Genomic DNA, 26,475 nt, shown 5'->3' with positions numbered 1-26,475 from the left:
TCAAGATATAGAGTTTTGGATATTGGACTGTGGTCCATTACAATATGTGGGTCGTCAAAATAATGAAACCGATTTGTGTCTCATTTGATTATACTTGCCCAACTCAAACAGATTGGCTTATTTGATCTCTTTTATTTTTATTTTTTTAGTGTATAACTCGATATCTTGAATATTCTAAATTGTGAACATAGCAAAAGCCGACAATTTGTATTGAATGCGTTGAATGGGTGTAAAGAATTTAAAATTGTTGGATCGGTTAAAGTACTACTTTTATTACGTAATCATGCGATTTGTACAACGAACATCGGTGATTCTTTTGCCCAAACTTAAAGCACAGCAGTGATTTTTAGATTCAAAATTATAAAAACGCATATGATTGTTAACTCAGTTACATGATATAGAACTTAGCAAAAAACAGCAATATCAAAGTTACAACCGAAAATATTCTCCTTCTTAATGCTTTTGCACAGTTATGTGATTGGATACTACTTCATGAAAACTTCACTCATTTGGTCCAATGAAAAGCGACCATAACATATTAATAATGAAAAAGAAAACCATTTTTATAATTATGGCGAAACCGGAACTAATATGAATAAAATATTGGGGTAGCTCATTTGTCTGTACTCTGTACCCTCGTCGTTAAATCATCGTTGTTATTTGTTTTAGGCTAAGATAAGTTATATAATTATATTCGTGTTGGAAACCAATAAATTTTGTGTTCTAATGGTATCAAGTAATTAAGTTGATATCTAATCATGTTTTGTTTAAATATAAAGAAAAGTTACATAATTAAAAACAAGACATGACAAGACAAAATATTATTTGAAAATGGGACAAATGTTGATGACAAAGCCAAAAGTAAAGTAAAGAAATAATGATATTATGGGTTAGTCTTTTATAAATTTAGGGCCTCGAAACAATATAAAAGACATTCGGATGGAATGTGACACCACACCTTCATAACTTAGCCTCAAAGGAAAAAATAAAGGCATTGCTTTTGTTTATCCAAAAATGTTATACAACCAATTTATTTGATTGCATTGCTACAGTTAAAAGCTCCTTGATCCAAAAACCACTAGACTATATAATAAGTTGAAGATGTTTTTTTTTTTTTTAACTTTGTTGAAGATTTGGTTCGTAAAATTCTTATTGTCATGAAAAATAAACTTTTAAAATTTAGTCACCAATAAAACGAATCAAAGGTTAAACTACGTATTAAACTTAAACTACGTACGTGTTGTCTTGTTAATTGTTATATAGAGATTGCTCCTAGTATCAAACTTAAACTACGTACGTGTTGTCTTGTTAATTGTTATATTGAGATTGCTCCTAGTAGGACGTTGTATATAAGACGGTCTTGCCGGACACAGATCTTGTAGTCCGGATTAGCAGTAGTGACACCGGCCGTAATCACGGTAGGAGGCGGGACGACAATAGTATTGTCGACATAGTCTGTGAGGTCATAGCCATCAAGAAGGGCTCGAACCTGTCTGCTCCACATCAAAAAATTGGTACTTTTGAGCTTGTTGACATTAGTCATGTTGATGGAGGTAAGGTTTTGTGTGTCAGAGACAGCAATGGTCTCACTTGAGGTTGACGATATGGTGAACGGCGAAGAAGAGAAAAATTTTGAAATTGAAATTTTTAGGTTTAGGTATCGTTACTCAGATACCATGTAGAAAGGGAGACTGAATAATTCTATTAGATGTTAGGTTTACAATATATATAATGTACACAAATTATAATATTTACTATTCTCTCCTTTCCATATAGATCATAGATGCTTTTGGTAATAGAACACAGAATGGCAGAAACTTATCTATATACGATATTGGAATATATAATACATTTGACCCGTAAACCAATCAAGTCGTCGAATTACCTAATATTCTTCATCAATTTGGTTGAAAATATCCTATGTTGATCGCTATATCAATAGTATTATAACTTGTTTTTAATATTCCGATGGATTCCAATTGATTCTTATACACACGTACGTATAAATAAATACAAAATTGTGTGTATATATATATATACTGTTATACACACTTGCTTTTTGTGTGTAATAATAATATATACTATACAAGTAAAGCAAGAGGTGCGTCAAAAGTACGCATTATGTGGTTTAGGTAACCAGAAAAAAAAAAAAAAAAAGCTAAAGAAGATGATGCTAATTGCCAAGAAAGAACCCTTCCATTGACTGGCCTCCTTTTTTTTTTTTTTTTTTTTATGAACCCTAATCTTTGTTCACTTTTACACAACTATACTCTTTTTTTTTTTTAACTTGTTTGCTAAGCAACTTTGACCATGCCCTCTCTAATGAAACGAGAGTACTTGCATGTAGAAAAATAACCAATGATAATACCACTCTGAAATGAAACAAAACTTGCATATAAAAAAATAATTGATCTCTCTTTTTTCATCGACTAAGATTAATATTTATATTTTTGAGTTTTGATAAACAGTTACAGCATCTATACGTTATATATGTTTTTAAGCCTCTATATAGTGTATATATATATATATATATATATCTAATTATCAATCATTGTCATTGACTTCCCAACATTTTGATTAGAGATTTTTTTTAATTATGGTTGACCATCTGAGAAACTATCAGCCTGAATGAATTATAGTATAAATATGTAATATTTGTAGTTATATATATGCGTTTTATTTAATAATTAAAAAAATGAAAGATATGGTTATTTGGATATGTTTTTTTTTATTTTAAAAAAAAATCGATAAATATAAAAACAGAATCGATGGAATTAAAACACATGTGACATTGGCGTAATCTGCACTGATACATTTTTCTGTTAATCTACTACTACTCTCTTTTAACTTCTCTCTCTCTCTCCCAAAAAGGACAAAGACAAGCAAAGCAACGACAACAGAGTAGTACACAAATCAAAATCTTCTGTTTTTTTTTTTTTTTTTACATGAATCTCGAGTCTACGGATCCGTATTAAACAATTTGACGGCTCAATTCTCTCCGATTCCTATTATGTCGTCGTCGTCGATTCATCATTCTCCGTCGTACCCACAAGAAAAAAGAATGATCCTTTTTTGATTACGAAGGAAGAAGATCTTGTTAAAACACTTCGTAAAAGCAGACCCAACTCGGGAAGCTATATATATGGCGGCTGTTCGGGTTACGGTATCTGTTCTGATCTGTTGTTTAATATTATTACCTGCGGCGGTTTCGTCTTTCGGTTTCCCGGCGGCGTTGAAACTCGAAAGAGTGATTCCGGCGAATCATGAGATGGAACTAAGTCAGCTCATGGCTCGTGATAAAGCTAGACACGGCAGGTTGTTACAGTCCTTAGGTGGTGTTATAGATTTCCCCGTCGATGGAACTTTTGATCCTTTCGTTGTTGGGTAAATTCAAAAAAATTTCATCTTTTTTCTCTTTTTATTTTATTTTAGGGGTTGATCGACTGTGTTGGCAATGCCTGTAAGGTGTTCGATACAATATCTTGAGTATATCTCAGTTATATTCTGCCAAAAAATTTGTTTGTTTTCTTATGTCTCAATCAAAAAAAAAGTTGTTTTCTTTGGCTTTTGTTGTCTTCTGCTCAGTTTTGGTGTTTGACTTTTGGACAGATTATACTACACGAAGCTGAGATTAGGATCTCCTCCAAAAGATTTTTATGTACAGGTTGATACTGGAAGTGATGTTTTGTGGGTTAGCTGTGCTTCTTGCAATGGCTGCCCTCAAACCAGTGGACTCCAAGTAAAGCTTCTGTAAAAATCTTTATTGGTATAGTTTGAGTTCTGGGATACTGAGATTAATATGCTGTGCTCCTCTATTTTGCAGATTCAGTTGAATTTCTTTGATCCAGGGAACTCTGTGACAGCAACACCAGTCTCATGTTCTGATCAAAGGTGCAGTTGGGGTATTCAGTCCTCTGATTCAGGCTGTTCTGTTCAGAACAACCTTTGTGCTTACACGTTTCAGTATGGCGATGGAAGTGGCACCTCGGGGTTCTACGTCTCTGATGTTTTGCAATTTGACATGATTGTGGGAAGTTCTCTGGTCCCAAACTCAACGGCTCAGGTTGTGTTTGGGTGAGTTTATTTCAGCGAATCCTTTGTTTCATAGGCATCAAATATGGGCCAGTACTCTTGACTTTGTTGGTTGCTATGTGGGATTGTTTTTTCTGGAACCAGATGTAGCACCTCGCAGACGGGTGATTTAGTGAAGTCGGATAGAGCGGTTGATGGAATCTTTGGGTTTGGGCAGCAAGGAATGTCTGTGATTTCTCAGCTTGCTTCTCAAGGATTAGCTCCAAGAGTGTTCTCTCACTGCTTGAAAGGGGAGAATGGAGGCGGAGGCATATTGGTTCTTGGAGAGATTGTGGAGCCAAACATGGTCTTTACTCCACTTGTTCCATCACAGTTAGTTCTATTTATCTCTCAAAACCAATTTAAATTCAAAATCGTTGTTCAAATGTTTAGAGAGTGATTGGTAAGCATGATCTGCGTGCAAATATTTTAGGCCTCATTACAATGTGAATCTGCTGAGCATCTCTGTGAATGGACAACCTTTACCTATCAATCCATCGGTCTTCTCCACATCAAACGGTCAAGGAACAATCATCGACACTGGTACAACACTGGCATACCTTTCTGAAGCAGCCTATGTTCCTTTTGTTGAAGCTGTAAGTCCTTAAACCTCCCATTTCTATATTTTTTTGATAACACTGAACTGTCTGGGAATTGTAGTTATAAATGTACTCCATTGAGTTGTAACTCTGGTATATGCCTCTATACATTATCTTACTTGCTATCTTCTTATGAACTTTGTCAGATAACAAATGCTGTTTCACAGTCGGTCAGACCCGTTGTTTCGAAAGGGAACCAATGTTACGTAATAGCCACGAGGTTTATACTCGTCTTTCCAATTTTCATATCTTAACCATGTCTTCTTAATTGGTATCGATATAGTGGAAAAATCTCAACCTTTCTATGGTACTGTGATGATCAGTGTTGCAGACATATTTCCTCCAGTTAGCTTGAACTTTGCTGGTGGAGCATCCATGTTCTTAAATCCTCAGGATTACCTCATACAGCAGAACAACGTTGTAAGTGTATTTAACTCGAAACCTTTTCATAGGAATCTGCTCTCAAATTATGAACCTTGAGGTTTTTTTTTGGTTTTTTGTTAAACATTTGTCTCTGCACTCTACTTTCTAGGGAGGTACTGCCGTGTGGTGCATCGGTTTTCAAAGGATACAGAATCAGGGTATAACCATCCTTGGAGGTAACCCGAATCGAAAGCTTAACCTTTGTTATTTGAAATCTACGTTTGGTAACACAATACAACGATTTCTTCATCTCTGTTCTGCAGATTTGGTTCTTAAAGACAAAATTTTTGTTTATGATCTGGTCGGTCAGAGAATCGGATGGGCAAACTATGACTGTAATTCTCATCACTTTAAAACCCAAATGACACCCAAAAGCAATGAAATCACTTTAAAACTCACTAAACTTTGATATTTTCTTCAGGTTCAATGTCGGTAAATGTCTCAGCGACTAGCAGCAGTGGAAGAAGCGAATATGTGAATGCAGGACAGTTTAGTGACAATGCTGCGCCGCAGAAGCCATCAATGGACATTGTTGGAAACACGTTAATACTGTTACTAATGGTAATCAACATGTTCTTATAGCACACAGCTTATGCAACTTTCGCCTAAATTGTAGTTTCTATACCCTTTTGTATGTGTTATTTGTGGTCGGTCACCGGAGAGTAAGTTTCTCCCTACCGGCGAATCCCAGCAGAAGAGAAGATAACTTCTTTGTTGTTGGTTGTTTTTTTATTTCCATCCCATTGTTATAGTTTTGGATGTACATAATTCCTTTTAATTTTATACATAGTGGTGTCTCTGTGTGTGTATTGTTCTTCTGATCAAGTTTAACTTTTTCACTATGTTGATGTTAATAAAAAGATTCTCCAAAGATAAAAACGAAATCATAGTACCCCAAAGCATCAAAATCTTCAACAAAAAGCAAAAAGCAAATAAATGATGAGATAACGTTTTCACATACTAGTATCATAGAGCATCAAATTATGGAGTACTACTATATATCTAAGAATCGTAGTTTATTTGCATTGAACTGTAGATTTTATGCTATTTTTGTATGTTGTTTTATGTAGCACAAGATTTTAACACGCTGTGTTGTACACCACGAGATAATCTATATATAAGAGCAACCCGAATAAATGCCACCAAAAGTTGTATTTTTTTAATCGTACTTTTAGGATAATTTTCTAAAAAAATCTGTAAAAAAATTAAATTATGTGTTTTACAAAAAGTTGTGATTGTTCATTGTAACGGTTTTTTTGTAAATTTGCAAATGTTCATTGTAGAGTTGTGTTTATTCGAATATTCGTAGCTTTTGAAATCTATATATATTTGTCTGTTCGAACTGTTTTCATTTTTTTGCCATAAAACAAAACAATATAAAATTTTAATCTTAACGGTTTTTACAATTTTCTAAACTATTTTCTAACATTCATTCTTTAAAAAGTAAAAAAAAATCTCTAATTCTTGATTTAACAAAAGATTTTTGGAATGATGAATCTAATTTACAACTTTTAGTTAATTTCAAATATATAAATTTAATAAAAATACCTAGAGTTTTTTCCAAGAGTTAGATGAATTATATAGTGAATTTTTGGATTTGACTTTTCAATATGGTAATAAATATGTCTTCTATTTAAAAATAGTTTATATGAGTTATTAGGTATAATCAAGTGCAGATACAACAATTGCGATTTTTTGTAGTACTTTTCCGTAAAATTTTTGTTTTTATTTGTTTTTTTAATTCAAACAGTTGTATCTGTTCAATGTAGAGTTGTGTCTTTTCACTATATTTTATTTATATTTTTTCATCACAACTTTTCATTCTAATAGGTGTGTCTATTTAAATAGTCATGTCTTTATAACTCTCTTTATATTTATCTTTTCATCAGTAACTAACAAGTTTGTTGAAACAAATTTTCTATTTTATGTTGAATCCAAATAACTGAATATTAATATCTCATATTCAATGTTATTCTATAATCTAACTAAAATTTTAGAAATAATTATAGCAATAGAGAAATTTAATACAACTTAATATAGAATTTACAGTTATGTCTATTTATCTTAAATTTTCGGTTAAATAAATATTTTCTAAAAATAATAATAACAATCTGAAAAAATGTGAACAACAGTTTTGACTTTTCGTAGTACCTTTTTGTAAAAAAAATTGTTTTTATTTTTTATTTTTTAAACTCAAACAGTTGTATTTGTTCATTGTAGAGTTGTGTCTTTTCACTATATTTTATTCACATTTTTTCATCATAACTTTTCGTTTTAATAGGTGTGATTATCAATATAGAAATTTAATAAAACTTAATATAGAATTTACATTTGCATCTATTTATCGTAACTTTTCATTAAAAACTATTTTAATATTAAAAATTTATTTTATTTTGTTTTTAAAGTTGTGTATTTTAATTTTAATTTTTCTTTGATACAGTTTCACTTATTATTAAATATATTTAATTATAATTATTTAATAAAAAAATTACATTTACTCAATACAACCATTAGTTCAATATTTTCAGTTAGGATCACTTTGTCATAATATTTTTTTAAAATTGTAGGTCTTTACCATAATTATTCATAAAACATCTTTATTTATAATACTTTAAACAATATTTTTGGTAAAGTTGCATCTATTCTACATAATATTTTTTGTTATAAGTTTTCATTTTGATGGTTGTATTTTTAGCAGCAGTTTATGTTTAATGTTTATGTATTCAAATAATTTTATTACATTCAAATAATTTTGTAATATATAATTTTAAAATTTAAATTTAATTTAATTATTTTTTAAAATACTTCCCCGCGACATTGCGGGGGGTCTGAGTGCTAGTATATAGAAAAAAAATGCAAAATAGAATACTGTAAAATGAAATAAACAAATAGACCAACGTAGTATTTGAATTTACGAACAAAGCCGAAATTATAGCTTGGTTTTCTAAAGATAGTAGTAACAAATTAACAAAATCACACAATATACATTTTCAAGAAGACAAGGAAAAGAGCAAATATACCAGTTATTGAAAGGAAAGTTAAGAAGAAGACAGGGAAAACAAAATTGTTTTTTATTAGTTTATTTATGAAATTTTGGAAAAGGAAATATACCAGCTACTGATTAAAAAAATAAGTAATAAATATATTATTTTCTAGCAAATTTTCAATATAAAAATGGTAAATTTCCAAGTTTTTCCAGCAGTTCCCGCCAATATATAGTTTTCAGATCAACAAGCAAGCAATTTTGATCATCACAAAACAATTCTACTTTGCGTTTACTCTTTTTTTTTCTTCTTATTATTCAAAAACGATGGAGATCTCAATCTTGGAATGGTGTTTCATAGTCGTAGCTATACTAATCTTGGTGGCTTTATTCAGTGTTTGCGGAGAGCGGCCTAGCAAGGAGGAAACAAAAGATGAGAGTATGAAGAAGGAAGATCCGGTCTGATCCAGTCTTGTGTGTTTACTACTAAAAGATTAGAGCCTCAAGAACTTTAAAAAGTTAATTATGGTTTCTTATCTTGTGTGTTGATTTGATGATTAAAGGTCTACGAGTATTTTGACAATTTTATTGATCACCAAAGTTAATTAAGAACAATCTATCAGATTCTATATAAACCAACTCGAAGTTTCTACATTCTTTTAAGCTTGACGCGTAACTTGAAAACAATTTTTCATGGAAATCTGAAGCTTATAGTTTACATTATTGTATTTAGTATTAGTATGCGAGCTTGGCCTGATGAAGCCTTTTTTACATGTAATCGTTATGCCGAGTTTCGAGTTTCAACTGTCGAGTTGCATCTGTGTTCTGTTTTTTTTTGTTGATAAGAACTCCCTAAGATGACATTCTATGGAGTATGGAATCGTTCAAACAAAATTACAAATTGTGAAAAATGAAATATTATTTAATTTTTAGGCAATTGTTTGTAGTTTTTGATTGGTAGTTGTAATATATAATTAAAAAATGGAAAAGAGAAAAAAATGAAATAAACAAAGAGACCAACGTAGTATTTGAATTACGAACAGAGCCTAAATTGTAGCTTGGTTTTTCTAAAGATAGTAACAAATTAACAAAATCACACAATATACATTTTTCAAGAAGACTGGAAAAAGCAAATATACCAGTTATTGAAAGGAAAGTTTAGAAAGAAGACAGATAAAGCAAAAATATTTTTAAATAGTTTATTTATGAATTTTTGAAAAAGGAAATATACCAATTGAAAATATAAGTAATAAATATATTATTTTCTAGCAAGTTTTCAATTATCAAAATGGTAAATTTCCAAGTTTTCCAGCGCATTTGTCAATCTTACCATCCTTTTAATCAAAATAAATTTCCAAATAGGAAATAATACATTTTTAGAGACATTTTAGCAAATAAATCCTGGAGTTGGAACCTATTCACAAAAATGCCATTATATTTAATATATAATATGTAATATAAAATGTTTAACAACCAAGTCTTATCTTTAACAGAAATCTATACATTAGCTCTATATTCACATAATTAATTGTGGAGAGTAAGATCTCCTAGCTGAGATCTCGGCTCTTTTTTCTCTTTTACAAAACAATTTTTAGAAACAAACTAATTGATTAGATTTAATATCTTTCCAAAACAGATTTTACGAGATATCTCCTTTCATTTAATTACTCACCACATTCAATTACGAAGATATTTCCATTTGTTATATTTCAAAATCGAAATAAATAAACACCATCAATATGTGACATATTACAGTAAAACCTCTATAAATTAATAATGTTGAAACCAAAATATTTTATTAATTTATAGTGCTATAAATTAATAATTATTATTTTATAGTGTAAATTAATAATTATTAATTTATAGGTATATTTTTAATTGTTTATTTTTAAAAAAAATTATGAATTGAGACAATTTTTGCAAAATAAGATTAGAATTTTGGATGTTGTAAATTTTCTGGTATTGGAATTGAATTTGAAATAATTAAAAAATATTATTGACAATGAATTACAAATATTATAGACAAATTCACTTATACACATGACATAAATATTCAAGTTTATGAATAAGAATATCAATTATCGTATTTTAATAGTCTATCAAACTATCAAAATGTAAATGATGCATCTTTAGAAATTGAAAACTTTAAAAAGTTTTAGCTGTTTTATGAAATGTTATAGAATATTTTATATCATTATAGTTTGAAAATACAACATAACAATTGTTTTATAGATATAAGGTTTAAGAGAAACATACTTTACTATATCAACATATATATATATATATATATATGTAAATTTACATGATTATTAATTTACAATATTGTTGGGACCATATTTTACATTGGGATTTCAAAAAAAATATTATCTTATTATCTTATCGAATTTTGTTATTTTTTACACTGTTCCGACTTGGGACTAGCAAAATTTATTAATTTATAGTGTTTATTAATTTATAGAGTATTAATTTATAGAGGTTTTACTGTATATGTCATAATGGGTTATAGTAACATTAGTATAAATTTGAAATATTTTTAATCAAATGCTAGAGCATGAGTTAAATTTTAATTTATTATTTTGTTACACCATCAATATTAGAATATTAGTCATCCAATTAAATTAATTAAATTACGATTATGTAAGCAAACAAATTGTCTCGGGGTATACCGGTAAACCTCAAACATAGTAATTATAAATTAACTAATGTATAAATATAAGGGATACACATTTAAATTATACAAAACATTAGTCATATATATAGTTAATCTAACAATCAAATTACATTTTTCTTTTCTAAAAAAAATATAGCTTTGCGGTGTACCGCGGGTAAAATCTAGTATATATATAGTTTTCAGATCAACAAGTAAGCAATTTTAATCATCACAAAACAATTCTACTTTGCGTTAACTCTCTTTTTGTTCTTCTTATTATTCAAAAACGTTGGCGATCTCAATCTTGGAATGGTGTTTCATAGTCGCAGCTATACTAATCTTGGTGGCTTTTTCCAGTGTTTGCGGAGAGCAGTCTAGTGAGAAGAAAACAAAAGAAGAGCTTGTGGAGAAGAGTGATCCAGTGTAAAAAAACGATAAGAGCAAGTCTAACGAGAAAGATGATAAGAGCAAGACTAAAGATGATAATCTAGTTTGTTATAATAACTAAGAAAAATGTATCTCTTTTTTTTTAAGATTATATTTAGATTCTATCATCTTAGTTCGATTGTTTTTTTTTTGTGTGTTGGTTTTGAGTATGTTTCATAATTATTTAGATTGTTATAATTTTAGTTGGATTGTTAATTTTATGATAAATAAAATGTGACATAAATACATAGATAAATATACCAAAAATATACATAGATAATGTCTCATTTTCAAAACATAGAGAATGACCTGTGGTACATGAGACAATTATTTTGTATAGATAAATGTAAAGATGAAGAATATCAATTGTGCATGTACATATAGATAATGTTTGTTTATCTTGTTGATTGATTTTGTAAGATTTAAAAGATTTTTCCAAAGATTCGTTTTAGAAATTAACTTAATTGTCTTGAAAATATTAGTAAAAAAAATACAAACAATTCTAATTGTATGGAAAGTTTATTAACTACAAAGAAATTTTATTTTAAAAATCACATTATTTTCCTTAATTGTATGAAAATGATATTTATATGATGGTTTAAAAGATTATAATCAACATTATTTTGTATTTTAATTAGAATATACAAGAAATATTATTTCCTATTTTTTTATCTATTCCCTAATCACAAAATTAATTATTTAAAAAATATATCCTAATGAAATTTAGTTTCTTCTTAATTAATTATTAGTATTTATTTTTTGGTATGAGACGTATTAAATACATGTAGATCTTAAAATGAAAATGAAGATGAGTTGGAAATGATCTAATATACCTAATCCCAATTATCTAAGAACAAATTAAGAAGTATCTTTCATATAAATGTACCTAGTACGCACTCATGTAACACATATCTTCCAAATCAGAACAAAAGTTAATTGTTTTAACAATAGCAACTATTAAACAAAATTCATTATCTCTATATTGTTTAAAAGAAACCAATTTCATTATCTCTATACTAAATCTCGATTATATAAAATAGGAGGAAGAATATTTAACTAGAGCAATATAGTACTACCACATTTTTAAAACCTTTGTAATTTCTATATTTCTCTTTCGTCATTTACCTCAACATATTTAATTTACTCCAATATATCTCATTCATCTGGGTCATCATCACTGTCACTAATCATCCTGAAAATATTTCTAGATATGAGAGAATTAAAGATTCAAATAACAAATTCCTCAAAATATAATGCAAAGAAAATAAAAAAATAATCCCATGCTTAAATGAAATCCAGAAAATATTCAAAGCATAAAAAAATTTCTTGAGAAAATACAAACCAACGGCAACATTTATGTTATAAATAAAAATAATTTTTGAGAAAATACAAACAAACGACAACATTTATTTTATAAATATCTCATAGATGATCGAAATTTGTAAAATAGCTTAACAAATTTAAAACTCCCATCCATAAATGAAGGAAGTAATCCATAAAAGACTATGCAAAGATAAAAACGAAATCATAGTTCTCCAAAGCATCAAAATCTTTAGCAAAAAGCAATGAAAATATGAAATAACGTTTTCATGTTACCCACGTTATGTTTTCATGTTACCCACGTTATAGATTGTGGTTGCAGTTGCCCACTATACTAAATAAAACTTTATCATTAAACAATGTTGGTAAAGTGGCCAAGTGGTTTTGAGTTCATTTAGTTGCTTGAGGTGGCAAGTTCGATTCCCTCTTGCTACATACAAAACCTTACGGAAATGTATGTGCGTGGCGTGCCAAATAATCCGCTTTTACATTTGCAGTTCTAAGAATAAAAGGTAAGGAAAAAGTACAAAATTTCTCTATGTCTGTTTTGATATCGTCTAGATATGTCGAGAACGCTGATCAGTTATGAGGCGAAGACACCATCTTCACCAAGTCTGAACAGTCTGAGTAGAACGTCACGTCGCGGTAGTCAAGCCCGATCATACATCTCATAGCCCAAACAAAAACTTTGACTTCGACATGTAAGGGAAAAAGGCTCCACCGGAAATTAGTGGCTCCCATACGTGGTGTCGGATCTTGAAACTGGGTACAACTCCATCCTGCGCCTGCAAACGAATCCTCATTTTTCCAAGATCCATCAACGAAACAACGGTAACCTGAATAGAAAAGGGGGAGCGAAGCTGCGGCCACCCTTGTCCGAGAGGTGGGGTCAGTTGGGTGGGTTTTGGAAACCACATCCTCACCATCCTCCTGAGCCTGCTGCCATGTCAGTGCCTCGCCCTCTGCTACCCTAATTATCTCCTCTGACTGCTCAACTTCATTCTCAAACACACGTCCATTTCGCGCTTTCCATATATACCACAAACCTCATGGGAAGGTCGAGACGTGGGTGCCCAGACTCTTAGGACCAAAAAATGGTCCATATTGATATACACAGATTCCATCAGAAAAGGAGTGTGGTCCTACCTGAGATAAAGCCCAAGTCTGACGCGCCGGCGGACACAGAAACAAGGCATGATTGACTGTTTCCGCATCGACACTGCAACGAGCACAACCCAGATCACTAGAAATGTCACGACATTGCAAATTCGCCAAAACCGAAATGCACCCTGACAGCACCTGCCACTTAAAATGTTGAAGTTTTGACGGACAACGAACTTGCCAAACACCGGACAACGAACTTGCCAAACACTGGCTTGGAGATGGGTAATCTCCGGCCCACCACCAAATACCTGAAAAAGCCTTGTAACCTCCATACGTGCCGTATGATAACCTGACTTAACCGTATACCTCCCATTCTTCGTAAAGTGCCAACCGAGAAAGTCCTCCTTCGGACAATTTCCTAAAGGTAAAGTCTTATCAATGCGACATCGAGAGGATCAAAATGCTCAGTAATCATATCCACCCGTAAGCCATTTTGTATGTTATTTTATTTAGCAGTAGGAGAAAAGAATCTCATAATTCTCTTTGTCAAATTATTACACTTCCGTACACTCTGTTTCAGACAGAGTCAACGAAAGCCCTAATTATCTGACACAGACACTACTATCTCCAGTTTCATAATCAATCATTCGGTTCGGTTCCGTAGTTTTTTATCTGCATTAATTGGTAGTTTGCTCAAATAGGGAAAATTTAATCGAGTATTTTTTTTTTTCAAGTCATCCATCCTCTAAAACTCTCCCAAATTTCTAGGGTTTAGGGGTGTTTCCCCTGAATTTGAATTTCCCCAGATCTCATCATCTAAAAACTCCAAAATCGATTGAGGATTCTCAACAATTCCGGCTATGGCGGATGAGAAGAACGGTGGACGTCTGAGTGACGCTAGTGACTACTCGTCAGAGGACGAAGGAACAGAGGATTACAGGAGAGGAGGCTACCATACGGTTCGAGTCGGTGATACTTTCAAGAATGGATCTTATGTCATTCAGAGCAAGCTCGGTTGGGGACATTTCTCCACTGTTTGGCTTTCTTGGGACACTCACAACTCTGTAAGTCACTTTCTTCACTTCTACGGTTCGCTTGTCACATAATCAAAAATTTTAGGGTTTTATGAATTGCATTGTTGGGATAGAGCTTAGCTTTGTTGAATAAATGTGAATGTGAATCTTGCCTTTCAATTTTACTGTTTGTAGAGATACGTAGCTTTGAAAATCCAGAAGAGTGCTCAGCATTATACTGAGGCAGCCATGGACGAGATAAAGATATTAAAACAGATCGCAGAAGGTGATGAGGAAGACAACAAGTGTGTTGTGAAGCTTCTTGATCATTTCAAGCACGCAGGCCCTAATGGGAACCATGTTTGTATGGTCTTTGAGTATTTGGGAGATAACCTCTTGTCTGTTATCAAGTACAGTGATTACCGAGGGGTTCCTCTTCACATGGTTAAAGAGATCTGTTTTCATATTTTAGTTGGTTTGGATTATCTTCACCGCAAACTCTCCATTATTCATACTGATATCAAGCCGGAGAATATTCTGCTTTGTTCCACCATTGACCCTGAAGCAGATGCTAGGAAAGCAGGTACTCCTCTTGTACTTCCAACCGCGAAGGACAAGAATGTTCCTGAGAGACAGGCTGAGAAAGACAAACCCAAGAGTTACACTTATGGTGCGGATTTGACTAAGAATCAGAAAAAGAAGATTCGTAAGAAAGCTAAGAAAGTGGAAGGTTCAGAGGAAAATGAGAGAGATTCTAACTCTGAGGCAAGATCGAACGGAGCTTCAACTGTGGAGGGGTTGGAAGAGAGTTCGGAAAGAGTAAAAGATGCAGAGAATGATAGTCAAAAGAGTCGGGGAAATAGGAGAGGAAGTCGATCCACGAGGCAAAAGTTACTAGCGGATGTTGATCGGAAATGCAAGTTGGTAGATTTTGGGAATGCTTGTTGGACTTATAAACAGTTTACGAGTGATATTCAGACGAGACAGTACCGGTGTCCTGAGGTTGTTCTTGGCTCAAAATATTCAACCTCTGCTGATATGTGGTCATTTGCTTGCATTTGTTTTGAGCTTGCCACCGGAGATGTTCTATTCGATCCTCACAGTGGTGAAAACTTTGAGCGGGATGAGGTATATATATCTCTTGCTTTCTCATGTTCTGTGAAAAAGTCGAATCATTTCATTTCGTCCATATTCAGTAGAGCTTATATATAAGTTATGAGCTTTTGGTTTCAGGATCACTTGGCATTGATGATGGAGCTTCTTGGGGTGATGCCAAGAAAGGTAAAAATTTGAGAAACACAGTGTTCTTTTTGTTTTTCAGTATTTAACTGGATTTTTGGTTTATGTAGATTGCATTAGGCGGACGCCATTCGCGAGATTTCTTCAACCGACAGGGTGAACTGAGGCACATCAGGAGGTTACGGTTTTGGCCACTTAGCAAGGTCTTAACGGATAAATATGACTTTAGCGAGGAAGATGCAATTGCTATGCAAGATTTCATCATTCCTATTCTTGGATATGTACCTGAGAAGAGACCAACGGCTGCTCAGTGCCTAACACACCCATGGATGAATCCGGTCCCTAGATCATTGAAACCGTCATCGAGTCCACAAAATCCCGAAGAAGAAGAAGCATCAGATGAGAATAAAACGAAGGAAAAGGATGAGAGGGAAGCGATGGAGGTTGGTGTTGGGAACATCGCCATTGATGGTTCAGAACCAAAGACCTCAGCAAGAGAAGGTCGTCAATCTGCTCGTGACCTTCGCACTTGAGAAAACATAATTACGGAAAAAGTTTTGTATTTGTCTTTGAATATCTTCTCTGGGAATCGAAGATTTAGATACTGTGTTGTTTTTACTCTCCCTTCACTATTGAAAACAAAAGATTTGAAAATTCATTTGCATTTAATACAAGCTTATTAAATGATAAGCTGATTTAACAGTAACCAATAGTGCAGAGCATAAGCAATGAGGACATAACACACAAGTACAGGGGTGTTCAATGGAGACCACACAATAAATATATATCAAACTTTTTATGAACTTACTTCCGCTCTAACACCTAGAAGGGGCCTAATGCCACAATGTAAATGTGTGATGAAATTTTCTTTCTTCACGGATTTTCACCTGTAATATATACGTGTATTTTCAGCTCTCTTAATCAAATTTCAAGGAAAACGGAAATATTTTAGGATTGAAGACGGATTTACCACTTCTTTTGTCTTTTAGGATTGAAGGTTCAAAATATTTTGCGTCTACTGAGATACGAATACATGAGGAAGAAGGCGACTGCAGCGCCTATGATGATTCCACCCGTTGTTAGCCAGAATGCAGACTGCATAAACCCAAGATGTTAATGGTAAAGTGATGGCTAAACAGTGTATAAAGATGTGGCTACGTGATGAGGGCTTACAGCTTGTTCCTCAAGATAGGACCTCAAGTTCATGCCGAATATACCTGCACGCACCCAAAAGAAAAGTTTTAAGCCCTTTACGATGATTTGATGAACAGGGGAAAATAGGAATTGTTGGCTTGAAGATCATGTATAAATAGCACACTCGGTTCAATCTCGGTAGTTGGTAGTTTAAATGCAAAAAGAAGAAGCAAGCCTCTAACACAGTTCAAAGGTTGCAAATCATAAACGGGTTGTGAATGTACCTGCGATCAGAGCACCAACTGCAACACAAAATGTACCGACCTGAAGAAGCAGCTCAAATCTGCTGACCTCAAGCCTCCGAGAACTGGAAAATAAACAACAATGTATCATGATAAGAGTGCCTATTCATTTGAGAGAAAGGAGTGTTGTGTTATCTTCAAGACCTTAGATTGACAGCAATTGAGTCTTCCATTTCCTTTGCAGAATCCAGAAGTCTTTCTGCTTGTCCATGGCATGACTCACATCTGCACATACGAAGCCATAGAGTTTCACTACATAACAATGTAGCATATCAGAGTGCTTCAAGAGTAAAAGTCAAGACCTCTGCAGATAGTTCTCCAAGAGCATTTCTATTTCCTCCTCTTCTTCTGCACAGAACCAGAAAAAGAAAATGAATCTCGTTAAATTCATCTGTTTTGTGGTGACTATCACGGAGGAAATGTTTGCAGTCTTACCCTCAGCAATCAGCTTCTCTGAGGGTAACGTACACTCCAAATCATCGTCTCCTCTTCTAAGTGTGCAGTTTCTTCCCATGATGCATATGCGGCGTATTTCATGGGGATCCTCTAAAAGATCCAGGAGCATTTGTCTAAGAGCTCCAGCTCTGGAGCCTAATTCAACCTTTAAAAAGTGTATAAGGAAAAATACAATACAAAGAAACGAAAACTGAGTTCTCTGAAGTGAACAACTGAATCCAGAATATGCATAGATAAACAACTTAATGAAGTTTACCAGTCTTTGTTTACTAATACGAAGTTCCTCCAATATATCAGCAGTTAAGCGGTTGGGCAAAACCTCAAGAAGAGCTTGGACCTGAACCAAATGGCACAAATATAAAGAGTTAAGAGCAAAAGAAATGATGATAAGCTCCATCGTGTGTATGTGAGGCGTCAGAAGACACATGCGACAGAGTAGGCACGTGAAAAATTTAAACGGAAAGAAGAAGAGGATATTTTGAAACCCAATCTGTAACAAACTTTCTTTACTAATTGTTTTAGTTTTTTTTTTTGTGTGCAAAATACTACTGTTTTAGTATAAAGACAAACTCTCATTGTTTAGAGAGGATAATGCAAATTATCATACAAGATCTCGGATGTGGGATTCATGAGTGGTGAGCTAGAAATGATGTTCTAGCCTTCCTCTCTATGCTTGTTTGAACTTAAAAAGCCATAAGCCAATGTTTGGACAAAACTACAGGGTTTTATGTCAGAACGTATCATGCTCAGTTCAATGTTATATTAATACCAGAAACTAAATTCTGAATGAATAGGAAAATGCATTATGCGAGTCGAAAATGGCAGTCTCATCCTCTATAGCATGACTCAGTTCCTTTTGACTTTTGGGATACAAGAAGCAACTGAGTCATGGGGGAAGTCCTAGTCCAGCAGTCAAAGTGAAGAAGAACTAAATGAAATATACTCACTAGCTTTCATACTCACACGGGGTTCAATGTCCATAAGCCTTTGCTCTAATCGTTGTATCCTTGAGATAAGCGCCGATTCAACAGCCTTCAGTTAAGCCAGAGTAATGAAACGTTAACACCAAAGAGGTTGAAATCATTTCGAACTCAAGTTATGCAGGGAGGAAGAGATGATTTTCATAATCTTTGATCTGTATACACAACATATATTTCTTCTTTCTAACATAAATAAATCACAATCCCATAGAGTTATCTATGAAGCCAAACCAACCTCGAGTTCAAATGGCATAGAGGGCCCTCCATTCATACTTCTTGGGTTAAGACGAGGCATCAATGTATCTACAAAAGCCCTTCCTCCTCTCCTGAAAATATTTTGGACAAATATCAACAAAAACTTAACAAAAATAGAGTGAACAATCTGAAGAAGAAAAAAAAAAGAGATATAGTGCTACCAAAATTACCGGTTATAATCAAATATAAGGACACGGTCTCGCATTGCTATTGCTCGCAGAGAGCCCAAATTGAGCAGAATCGCATGTTCACGAACCTAAATAACATGTAAGAAAAGGTTCCATCATTGTCATATAGAAGAAACATACAGGATAATGGGGTAGAGATGGTTCTCAAAACTAGAGCGAAATGATAGTTGAAGCTTACCAAGAGAGATGGCACTGAGTTAGTCATAAACAATGAAGGATCAACGCTTCGTATATCTCTTGGACGCAGACCTGATGAAAATCAAAAAAATAGTAAACTTATTCATAGAGAACAGAACAACCAACATCAAGATCAAATATGTATAATTTAACACTTACCACTGGATTTAAGAAGCTGTCTTCTGTTAATCTTCCTTGTAGATATAACTCCAGTCGCCTTCACTTCAACAACCTTATTTATTTATTTATTTTTTAATTCCAGAGACATAATAAAAGTTATAAAATTTTGATGAGACACAATCAAAGGTGACAGCTTTTAACCATATGAACATGCAAATTTCAATTAGAAAGAGAGAAACAATGAAACCTCATAAACGGGTTCACGAATTCCCAGAGACGTAGAATCACTTGAAGAAGAAGAAGAAGAATTGATCTTCTTTGAATCATCGTTTCCTCCGTTATCTCCTCCGTCACTGTCACTACCATCGTCATCGCTAACGTTTAGGGATTCGTAATCGCCGACGAAATCCTCGGCGGCGGTTGTTGAGGATTTCGCTAAACATTTCGATCTCGATGATGATGATAAAGCTTTGAGTGCTTCGAAGTAGATCGGAGTTCTTCTACTCAGGGCAGATAAGTGGAGAGAGAAGGAAGGAGAAGATCCAGGAAGAAGATTATGGAGAGACGGAGATGGAGAATGATCAGAGGAATTGAGGAGTGGAGTGAACGTAGAGGGAGATGGAGGTAACGCCATTGTTGGTGGTAGGAGCGAGGAAAGCTTTGGTTATGGAGAGATTCTTCGTTTGGGTTTTTTTAGCTTAAGGATAATTTTACAGATAAAGATAAAACACATATCCATTTTGTGTATATTATTTTGTAAAAATTATTTAAAAAGATTTATAAAACATGATGCCTTGTCACACTCAAATATTTTCGAAGATGTCTTTGGCATTTTTAAATTACAAATTTGTGTTTTAAATAAATATGAAGTTTTTGGATAAGTTAAAAAAAAAAAAAAAGATATACAAGAAATCACAATCAAGAATTTTTTTTCTTCTGAAATTTGATACAAATACTTTGAAGAAATACATCTTATTTTATAATTAAAGTCTCAAATGATGATATATCATATATATATCTATCTATTTTTTTTTATAACAAAACTAAATATTTTTCGGTTTAATCTTATTTATTTAGTCTAAGGCAAAATGGATCCTAATATAAAGAATAAAATACAAAAAAAAAATAACTCATTATTTTGTTTTCCTTTGTTATTATTTTACAAATATTTAATTTAATTTCCCACATTTTGTTCCAAACAGAATTTTTTTTATTTACAGCATCATGTAATAAAGAAAATAATTTTGGATTAGTGAATAAACAATTTATGGTAGTTGACCGTTAATTTTGTGGCGGAGGATTAATTTGAGATTTCCCAATTTCTCACCTGTGAATGATCTTCTTGTTGCCACCTGTCCCCAGGCTCATTTAACAGTTGGCAGAGTCCGCGGGGTTCATCCAAAAAGAAAGGGGTGTTATTTGTTCTATTGAAAATATTAAGGCACTTTCAAAACAATAGAATAATATGCAGGTCACAAAACATAACACGATTTAGTACAAGGGCTGTTTCATAATATTGAAGCAAAGAGGCGTTTCTAATTTTCTGGGCGAGAGAAGGAGAAGAAATAAGGGCAGAGGAGAAGAAAAAAAAAAAAACCCAGCGAGGTTCAATGGAAGACGATGAAGCTAAGCAGCGAAGAGAACTTCAAGAAGAAGATGATTTTAATGAAGGAAGAGAAAACGATTTCCCATCTCATCATCCTCCACCTCCTTCCGATGAAGTAAGAGCATCACTAACTCTTAATTTCAAGTTTAATTGTAGAAATCGAGCTTGAAGCTAGTTTCAATGGCACTTTATGTGATCAAGTTTATTCATCTGTGGCAATTGAAGAGTCTATTTCCGATTGAAAGTTTCGTTTTTTTCGTAGTATTGTTAACAGTGATTTCTCTATGTTCTGCAGTTGTTCGACATCTCGACTACTGTTGATCCTAGCTATGTTATTTCACTGATAAGGAAGCTTCTTCCAGTTGATTTGGGAAGTGAAGGGCGACGTAACAATCATAAGAATGCTAATAATGTAGTTCAAGGTCTTGACACTTGCAATGGTGGTCCAGAGAGCATGGACATTGGAGGTTACAATAACGAATCCACTTCTGAGGAGAAGGTCACGGTGGGTTCAGGTCGGGAGACGGGAATGGTGACCGGGTCATCAGTGGAAGAAGCTTGGGAAGATCATGGTTGTGTTTTGTGGGATCTTGCTGCTAGTAGAACTCATGCTGAGCTAATGGTATTGGATTTAGATAAGTAGTACACCTTTGAATTGTTGAATGATGGTATTGGTTTCCATCTAGACAAGAGAGCAGCTTGGTATCATGTATTTAACTCTATGTGCTGGAAGTTTTGATTATTTTCTTGTATTCACTTTGGATTTGCAGGTACAGAACCTGATTTTAGAAGTTCTTCATGCAAATCTTATGGTTTCAGAATCTGCCCGCATTCGAGTAAGGAATTTAGTATATCTATGATCAATGGCCAAGTCTGATAATTTTCTAGTTTTGTTTGTCTTCTTGGACAGATTTTGATGCTTACATTTCTTTTTTCATTTTGGGGTTTGCAAGGAAATCTGTCTCGGGATTATTGGGAACCTTGCTTGCCATGAAGGTCTGTTGCAACATGTAGAGTCTACAGCCGGACTCGTCAATATACTTGTGGGGCAGTTGTTTCTTGATGATACCCAATGCCTAAGTGAAGTTTGTAGGTAAAAAAATCAGTTTATGACATCAAATGTAGAATCCTGTTCGATCAGTTGGTTTGGTTATCTAAATACTGACATATGTTTCCAATAGGATACTCACCACAGGTCTCTCTGGGACTGGGTGTAATTTCTGGGCTGAGTGTTTGCAGTCTGATGATATACTTCGCCGTGTTTTGTGGATTGCGGAAAATACCTTGAATCCACATCTTATTGAGAAGGTAACTTCTAATATTTGTGCTTGTAACAGAGTCATTCTTGTACTGGACGAATTGATGGTTGAAAGGTTGATCGAACTGGTGAATTTTATAGGACTCAGTTTCAGATGGAAATCTTTCCCTAACTCTCTAATTTATGCTTATTCATGTCCCTCAACCATTTTCTGTAAGTTTTGGTTTATCATGGCTGTTTTTGAATTTCCTATATCTTTTCCATTTTTTCCATAGAGTGTAGGGTTATTGTTAGGTATCATAGAAGGTCAACCAGAGATTGGGCAGCTATTGACCCCTTCACTAATGACTTTGGGTTTGACGAGTCTCTTGATCAATCTTCTTTCCTTTGAAATGAGCAAGTTGACGAAAGAAAGAATTCCAGAAAGGTAAAGAATATAAATTCATCTTAATGGTCATTAAGTGTTAATGAATGGCATTCATATTCTTGCAAACAAAACAAGTGTTATGCTTTACAATGTAGTATGTACCCTTGTGTATGATATCAGGTACCCCATCCTTGACATTATTCTCCGAGCTATTGAAGCCCTTTCTGCTTCAGACAGCCATTCTAAAGAGATTTGCTCTAGCAAAGAACTATTTCAGCTAGTCTGTGATCTTATGAAACTTCAGGACAAAGTTGAGGTATTTACAGGTTTACATAAAGCTTTCCATTGAATATATCTCAAGTTATTATCTAATAAACTTATCTTCACTGTAGGTGGCAACATCTTGTGTTACTGCTGGAGTTTTGATCGCAAATATGCTGTCGGAAACAATCGATTTTATTCCAGAACTATCGGAAGGTAAACTAATTACTTTACTTTCATAAAATGTCTGGTTATAATTTTCCATTTGGGTTTGTACTTGTAGAGTGTGACATGACTCTACTTTACTTTACGTAGTTCTGAATTCTGGAATTGTGGTGTTAGGAAAATGTTATAATCAAATTTGTTTAACAAGTATGAGATTTTTTTTATACTGATGAAAGCATTCTGAAGATGTTTTTAGCAATTCACAGTAAGGGTTCATACTTGGCAAAGATGAACAGAGAAAAACATTTGCATAGTGTTGTTGGTTGTTTCAATTAAGTGCTTCATGTCCTTTATCTGACACTATGAATCTGTGCAAGCAGATTTCTCTTTCTTGGAAGGTTTATTCAGTACTTTACCATTTGCTTCGGATGACTTAGAAGCAAGAAGAGCAATTTGGAATGTTATTGCGAGGTTACTTGCCAGAGTTAATGAGTCTGAGATAAACACATTCTCTCTGAGTCAGTACATATTGGTTCTGTTAAGCAACTCGGATATCATAGAAGATGATCTTCTCGATACCCAACTAGAAGATTCAAACGAGGAGTTCCAAAACACACTCCCTTCCCAGATGAAGTCAAGTGCGCGAACCATTGCCGTATCCACTTTTATGTTCTTTTGCTTTTGTTGCTTCTTTCTAGATTATACAAATATGGCCTGTACAGATATTTTTGTTGACCTTAAGCAACAACAGATACAGAATATTGAATCGATATTAAACATTTCGAATACTCGCAATGAGAATCTGCAGGAGGAAAGCATATCTGGGGACTGCTCTATAAACAGATCTGGTGTTAAAAGGCTATTGGAATGCTGTCACAGATATATCCATAAGCTATTCTCTATCTCTAGAGAGTATAAGGATTGATATATATAGTAAGCTATTCTCCATCTCTAGTATATGTTTGTAAGACTTGTTTGCACTCAAATTCTCTTTAAAGTGTTATATACAGTCTGGAAAACTCAAAACCTCTCATAATACGATTGGTCTTAAAGTTCCAGAGGCTTTGTTCCAATTGTTAGATACTTTTGCTACAACCACTTCAATTGTAGTCTGAATTGGAAATATTCTAAATAACCTGACTCATAATTTTCTTCTTTCTTAATTGTAGATCTGTGAAGGTTCTTAATTCATGGCGAATCTTCCCATGGTCACTCAAGGCATAACACATTACACCATCAAGCTTCAAGATATCGCTAACTCGGTGGACTTTTTGGTAGACATATACAGGTTAGAACTTGCCTGTCTTTCTCATATCCATAGATTACTTAGGAGACAGTATGGTAAATACTCATATTTTAAAAGCTAGAAGTCTATCTTTCGACATAAATCTTGATTCAGTTTTGAAATCCAAATGGGCAAAACAATACATAAACTGATAGTTACAATCTTAAGCCATAGTTGAAAAGCAACAATGATCTTGAAAAGAATGTAGAGAGAGAGAGAGATGGATATGATCAGGAGATGAGAGAGATGCCAGCGAGTAAGAGATTGTCTGCGAGAATCTTGTTAGCAGCTTCCGTCGGATGAAACCCGTCCCAAAAGACATACTGAGTTGCGTTATTACGTGTTCCTAATGATTTAGGGTTACATAGTATTGATGTCTCTAGTAATCCTGTTCCACAACAAGCTCTTCTCGCTTCTGCAAATCCTGAAAAGTTTACATAGAACACATAACAAAAATTAAAACCTCTTAACCAAGCATTGTTCTATGCTTTGAAATATGTATAAATACCAAATTCAGATGGCTTGTTGGCGAGATCGTAAAGAGGCTGATAGATATCAAAGACGACTAGATTGAGTCCAATGAGGTTTCTCTTGAGATCCTGCGACGTTGTATTGAGTTTGCTGTTGAAGGAGACTGCATCGTTGTTTAGCTGCTCCGAGCATCCACCTTCGTGTGGGCCTGCCACGGTTATGGCCGCCGGTAAACATCCTAGCGGCGGAAGCATAGTCACTCCGATCCTTCTTGCTCCTAACGAGTATAAATTCTACGGATTCCCAAAACAGAACAAAATCAAAACACAACAAAGTTATACTTTAACTACCTTTTGATTGTCTGAACAAACAAATATTGCTAATTTAAGTTTATGATATATATTGCTCAAATCAATTTGATTCCTCATTTAGGTATGATTTGAACAAACAAACAAAAAAATAGAGAAAAAATAACCTGAATGAAACTGGAGTAGGAGAGGATGAGGTGATCGGAGAAGTCATCAGGTTATTGAACTTTGTAGAGGAGAGGGTTGATATAGTAGTTTTGTATGAAGTCACTGCTTCCTGCGCTGACGATATATATGCCATCTGAGATTATGGAAGTGGCGTTTGCATTGTTGTTTGAGGCTGCCATTTCTTGGATTCGGCTAATGTAGTCTTTGTAATGTTCAAGCTGTTGCGGCAACGATATTGCACTCTTCATAATCAACAATGAAATTAAGTAAGAAGACGTTCTCAATTAATTAAGATTCAATTTAATTATTGTTAGACGACAAATAAATAATAAAGAGAAAAAACATGTACTAACGTAGAGCTTGGCTGTGCCATCGTAATAACCGGAGGCTGCAGAGGCAAAGTTTGCTCCTATCAAAAGGTTTCTTCCTTTTGCCTTTTTGCTTAGATAAGCTTGTGGGTATGATGTGAACCCAAGATTCTCAGCTGCACAATGTATTTACATAATTAATTGATCATTAATTATTTCATTATATAGTAATATTTATATGTGCACATATACATGCACACATGTCGACCTAATGCATGTACATTGTTTTCTTCGTATTTCATTTCAAATAAATTGTTTACTTTACACCCCCATGCAAATATAATCCAACAATTATTTGTTTTTATTTACTCTAACTTGTCTCTAAGTTGAAGAAAGCATCCATCAAGTCATGGCTCTTAATTTTCTACTTTTAGTTTTTGAATCCTTGCTAGAAATCATAAAATTCACATCAATATATAGGTGCATGTGAAAACAGTTACCCTCACTCAAGAATATTTAACTAGTATAGTTCTGCAATGTTTCACAAAAATACCTTCCAGATCATCATGTAATTTGAGCACAGATACATGTGTAAAGACTAGATGCTGTTCAGAAGGTTATATATATACACGCATGCATGTGTATTTGTCATTATTATTCGATTTAAGTGGAAGAACATAAAAAAATAAGTACCGGTGAAGTCCGTAGCTAACTTTCCGTTGCAGAAGCGTCCGGTGGGTTTATGGGTTGTGAAGTCTCTTCCATAAGGAGGAAAATTAGCTTTAACGATTGTGTAGATATCATTGTTGTTTCCAACATCAACCACCGAATCACCAAA

The 26,475-nt window shown here is 33.7% G+C and overlaps 4 protein-coding genes and 1 pseudogene across 5 annotated transcripts; 3 read left to right on the top strand and 2 right to left on the bottom strand.

Moving 5' to 3' along the window:
• Positions 2,799-5,909, top strand: LOC104706583 (aspartic proteinase-like protein 2). The gene is made up of 10 exons (XM_010422779.2): positions 2,799-3,384; positions 3,610-3,739; positions 3,824-4,074; positions 4,177-4,404; positions 4,505-4,667; positions 4,817-4,890; positions 4,994-5,090; positions 5,203-5,269; positions 5,357-5,428; positions 5,515-5,909. Exons 1-10 carry the CDS (start codon positions 3,143-3,145, stop codon positions 5,673-5,675), a joined length of 1,485 nt encoding a protein of 494 aa, XP_010421081.1. The 5' UTR covers positions 2,799-3,142; the 3' UTR covers positions 5,676-5,909.
• Positions 14,215-16,517, top strand: LOC104706581 (SRSF protein kinase 1). Its single transcript, XM_010422777.2, has 4 exons — positions 14,215-14,640; positions 14,785-15,717; positions 15,823-15,870; positions 15,939-16,517. The coding sequence occupies exons 1-4, from the start codon at positions 14,437-14,439 to the stop codon at positions 16,359-16,361; spliced, it is 1,608 nt and encodes a 535-aa protein (XP_010421079.1). The 5' UTR covers positions 14,215-14,436; the 3' UTR covers positions 16,362-16,517.
• Positions 16,475-20,163, bottom strand: LOC104706582 (magnesium transporter MRS2-11, chloroplastic). Its single transcript, XM_010422778.2, has 14 exons — positions 19,688-20,163; positions 19,480-19,552; positions 19,322-19,392; positions 19,126-19,211; positions 18,936-19,026; positions 18,684-18,752; positions 17,977-18,057; positions 17,700-17,865; positions 17,567-17,612; positions 17,409-17,489; positions 17,247-17,329; positions 17,002-17,045; positions 16,799-16,923; positions 16,475-16,715 (listed from the first exon to the last, which is right to left on the bottom strand). The coding sequence occupies exons 1-13, from the start codon at positions 20,072-20,074 to the stop codon at positions 16,828-16,830; spliced, it is 1,374 nt and encodes a 457-aa protein (XP_010421080.1). The 5' UTR covers positions 20,075-20,163; the 3' UTR covers positions 16,475-16,715; positions 16,799-16,827.
• LOC104706579 lies at positions 20,982-25,148 on the top strand. 2 transcript variants are annotated; one of them, XR_754458.2, is made up of 12 exons: positions 20,982-21,161; positions 21,342-21,668; positions 21,817-21,882; positions 22,000-22,139; positions 22,228-22,354; positions 22,580-22,731; positions 22,852-22,987; positions 23,064-23,148; positions 23,478-23,752; positions 23,849-24,030; positions 24,267-24,385; positions 24,900-25,148. XR_754458.2 is itself a non-coding variant. In XM_010422775.2 (11 exons), exons 1-10 carry the CDS (start codon positions 21,051-21,053, stop codon positions 24,020-24,022), a joined length of 1,593 nt encoding a protein of 530 aa, XP_010421077.1. In that variant the 5' UTR covers positions 20,982-21,050; the 3' UTR covers positions 24,023-24,030; positions 24,267-24,532. The 2 variants fall into 2 exon arrangements, 1 of the variants encoding a protein (XP_010421077.1); XM_010422775.2 differs by lacking the exon at positions 24,900-25,148 and having other exon boundaries at positions 24,267-24,532.
• LOC104706580 overlaps positions 24,472-26,475 on the bottom strand; it is a 2,748-nt pseudogene continuing 744 nt past the window's right edge.

This window comes from Camelina sativa, chromosome 8 (genome assembly GCF_000633955.1).
Source record: "Camelina sativa cultivar DH55 chromosome 8, Cs, whole genome shotgun sequence".
NCBI lineage: Eukaryota > Viridiplantae > Streptophyta > Magnoliopsida > Brassicales > Brassicaceae > Camelina > Camelina sativa.
The sequence above is the reverse complement of the archived record's forward strand: the minus strand, read 5'-3'. Positions and strand labels throughout refer to the sequence as shown.

Excerpts from the sequence above, each read along its gene's own strand:
- LOC104706583 (XM_010422779.2), top strand. The coding sequence starts at position 3,143 with ATGGCGGCTGTTCGGGTTACGGTATCTGTTCTGATCTGTTGTTTAATA. Across the intron at positions 3,385-3,609 it reads TTTGATCCTTTCGTTGTTGG|ATTATACTACACGAAGCTGA; the intron begins GTAAATTCAAAA and ends ACTTTTGGACAG. Across the intron at positions 4,405-4,504 it reads ACTCCACTTGTTCCATCACA|GCCTCATTACAATGTGAATC; the intron begins GTTAGTTCTATT and ends CAAATATTTTAG.
- LOC104706581 (XM_010422777.2), top strand. The coding sequence starts at position 14,437 with ATGGCGGATGAGAAGAACGGTGGACGTCTGAGTGACGCTAGTGACTAC. Across the intron at positions 14,641-14,784 it reads CTTGGGACACTCACAACTCT|AGATACGTAGCTTTGAAAAT; the intron begins GTAAGTCACTTT and ends TACTGTTTGTAG. Across the intron at positions 15,718-15,822 it reads AAAACTTTGAGCGGGATGAG|GATCACTTGGCATTGATGAT; the intron begins GTATATATATCT and ends TTTTGGTTTCAG.
- LOC104706582 (XM_010422778.2), bottom strand. The coding sequence starts at position 20,074 with ATGGCGTTACCTCCATCTCCCTCTACGTTCACTCCACTCCTCAATTCC. Across the intron at positions 19,212-19,321 it reads ACTCAGTGCCATCTCTCTTG|GTTCGTGAACATGCGATTCT; the intron begins GTAAGCTTCAAC and ends CATGTTATTTAG. Across the intron at positions 18,058-18,683 it reads TTATGGACATTGAACCCCGT|GTCCAAGCTCTTCTTGAGGT; the intron begins GTGAGTATGAAA and ends CATTTGGTTCAG.
- LOC104706579 (XM_010422775.2), top strand. The coding sequence starts at position 21,051 with ATGGAAGACGATGAAGCTAAGCAGCGAAGAGAACTTCAAGAAGAAGAT. Across the intron at positions 22,355-22,579 it reads ATCCACATCTTATTGAGAAG|AGTGTAGGGTTATTGTTAGG; the intron begins GTAACTTCTAAT and ends TTTTTTCCATAG. Across the intron at positions 23,149-23,477 it reads TATTCCAGAACTATCGGAAG|ATTTCTCTTTCTTGGAAGGT; the intron begins GTAAACTAATTA and ends CTGTGCAAGCAG.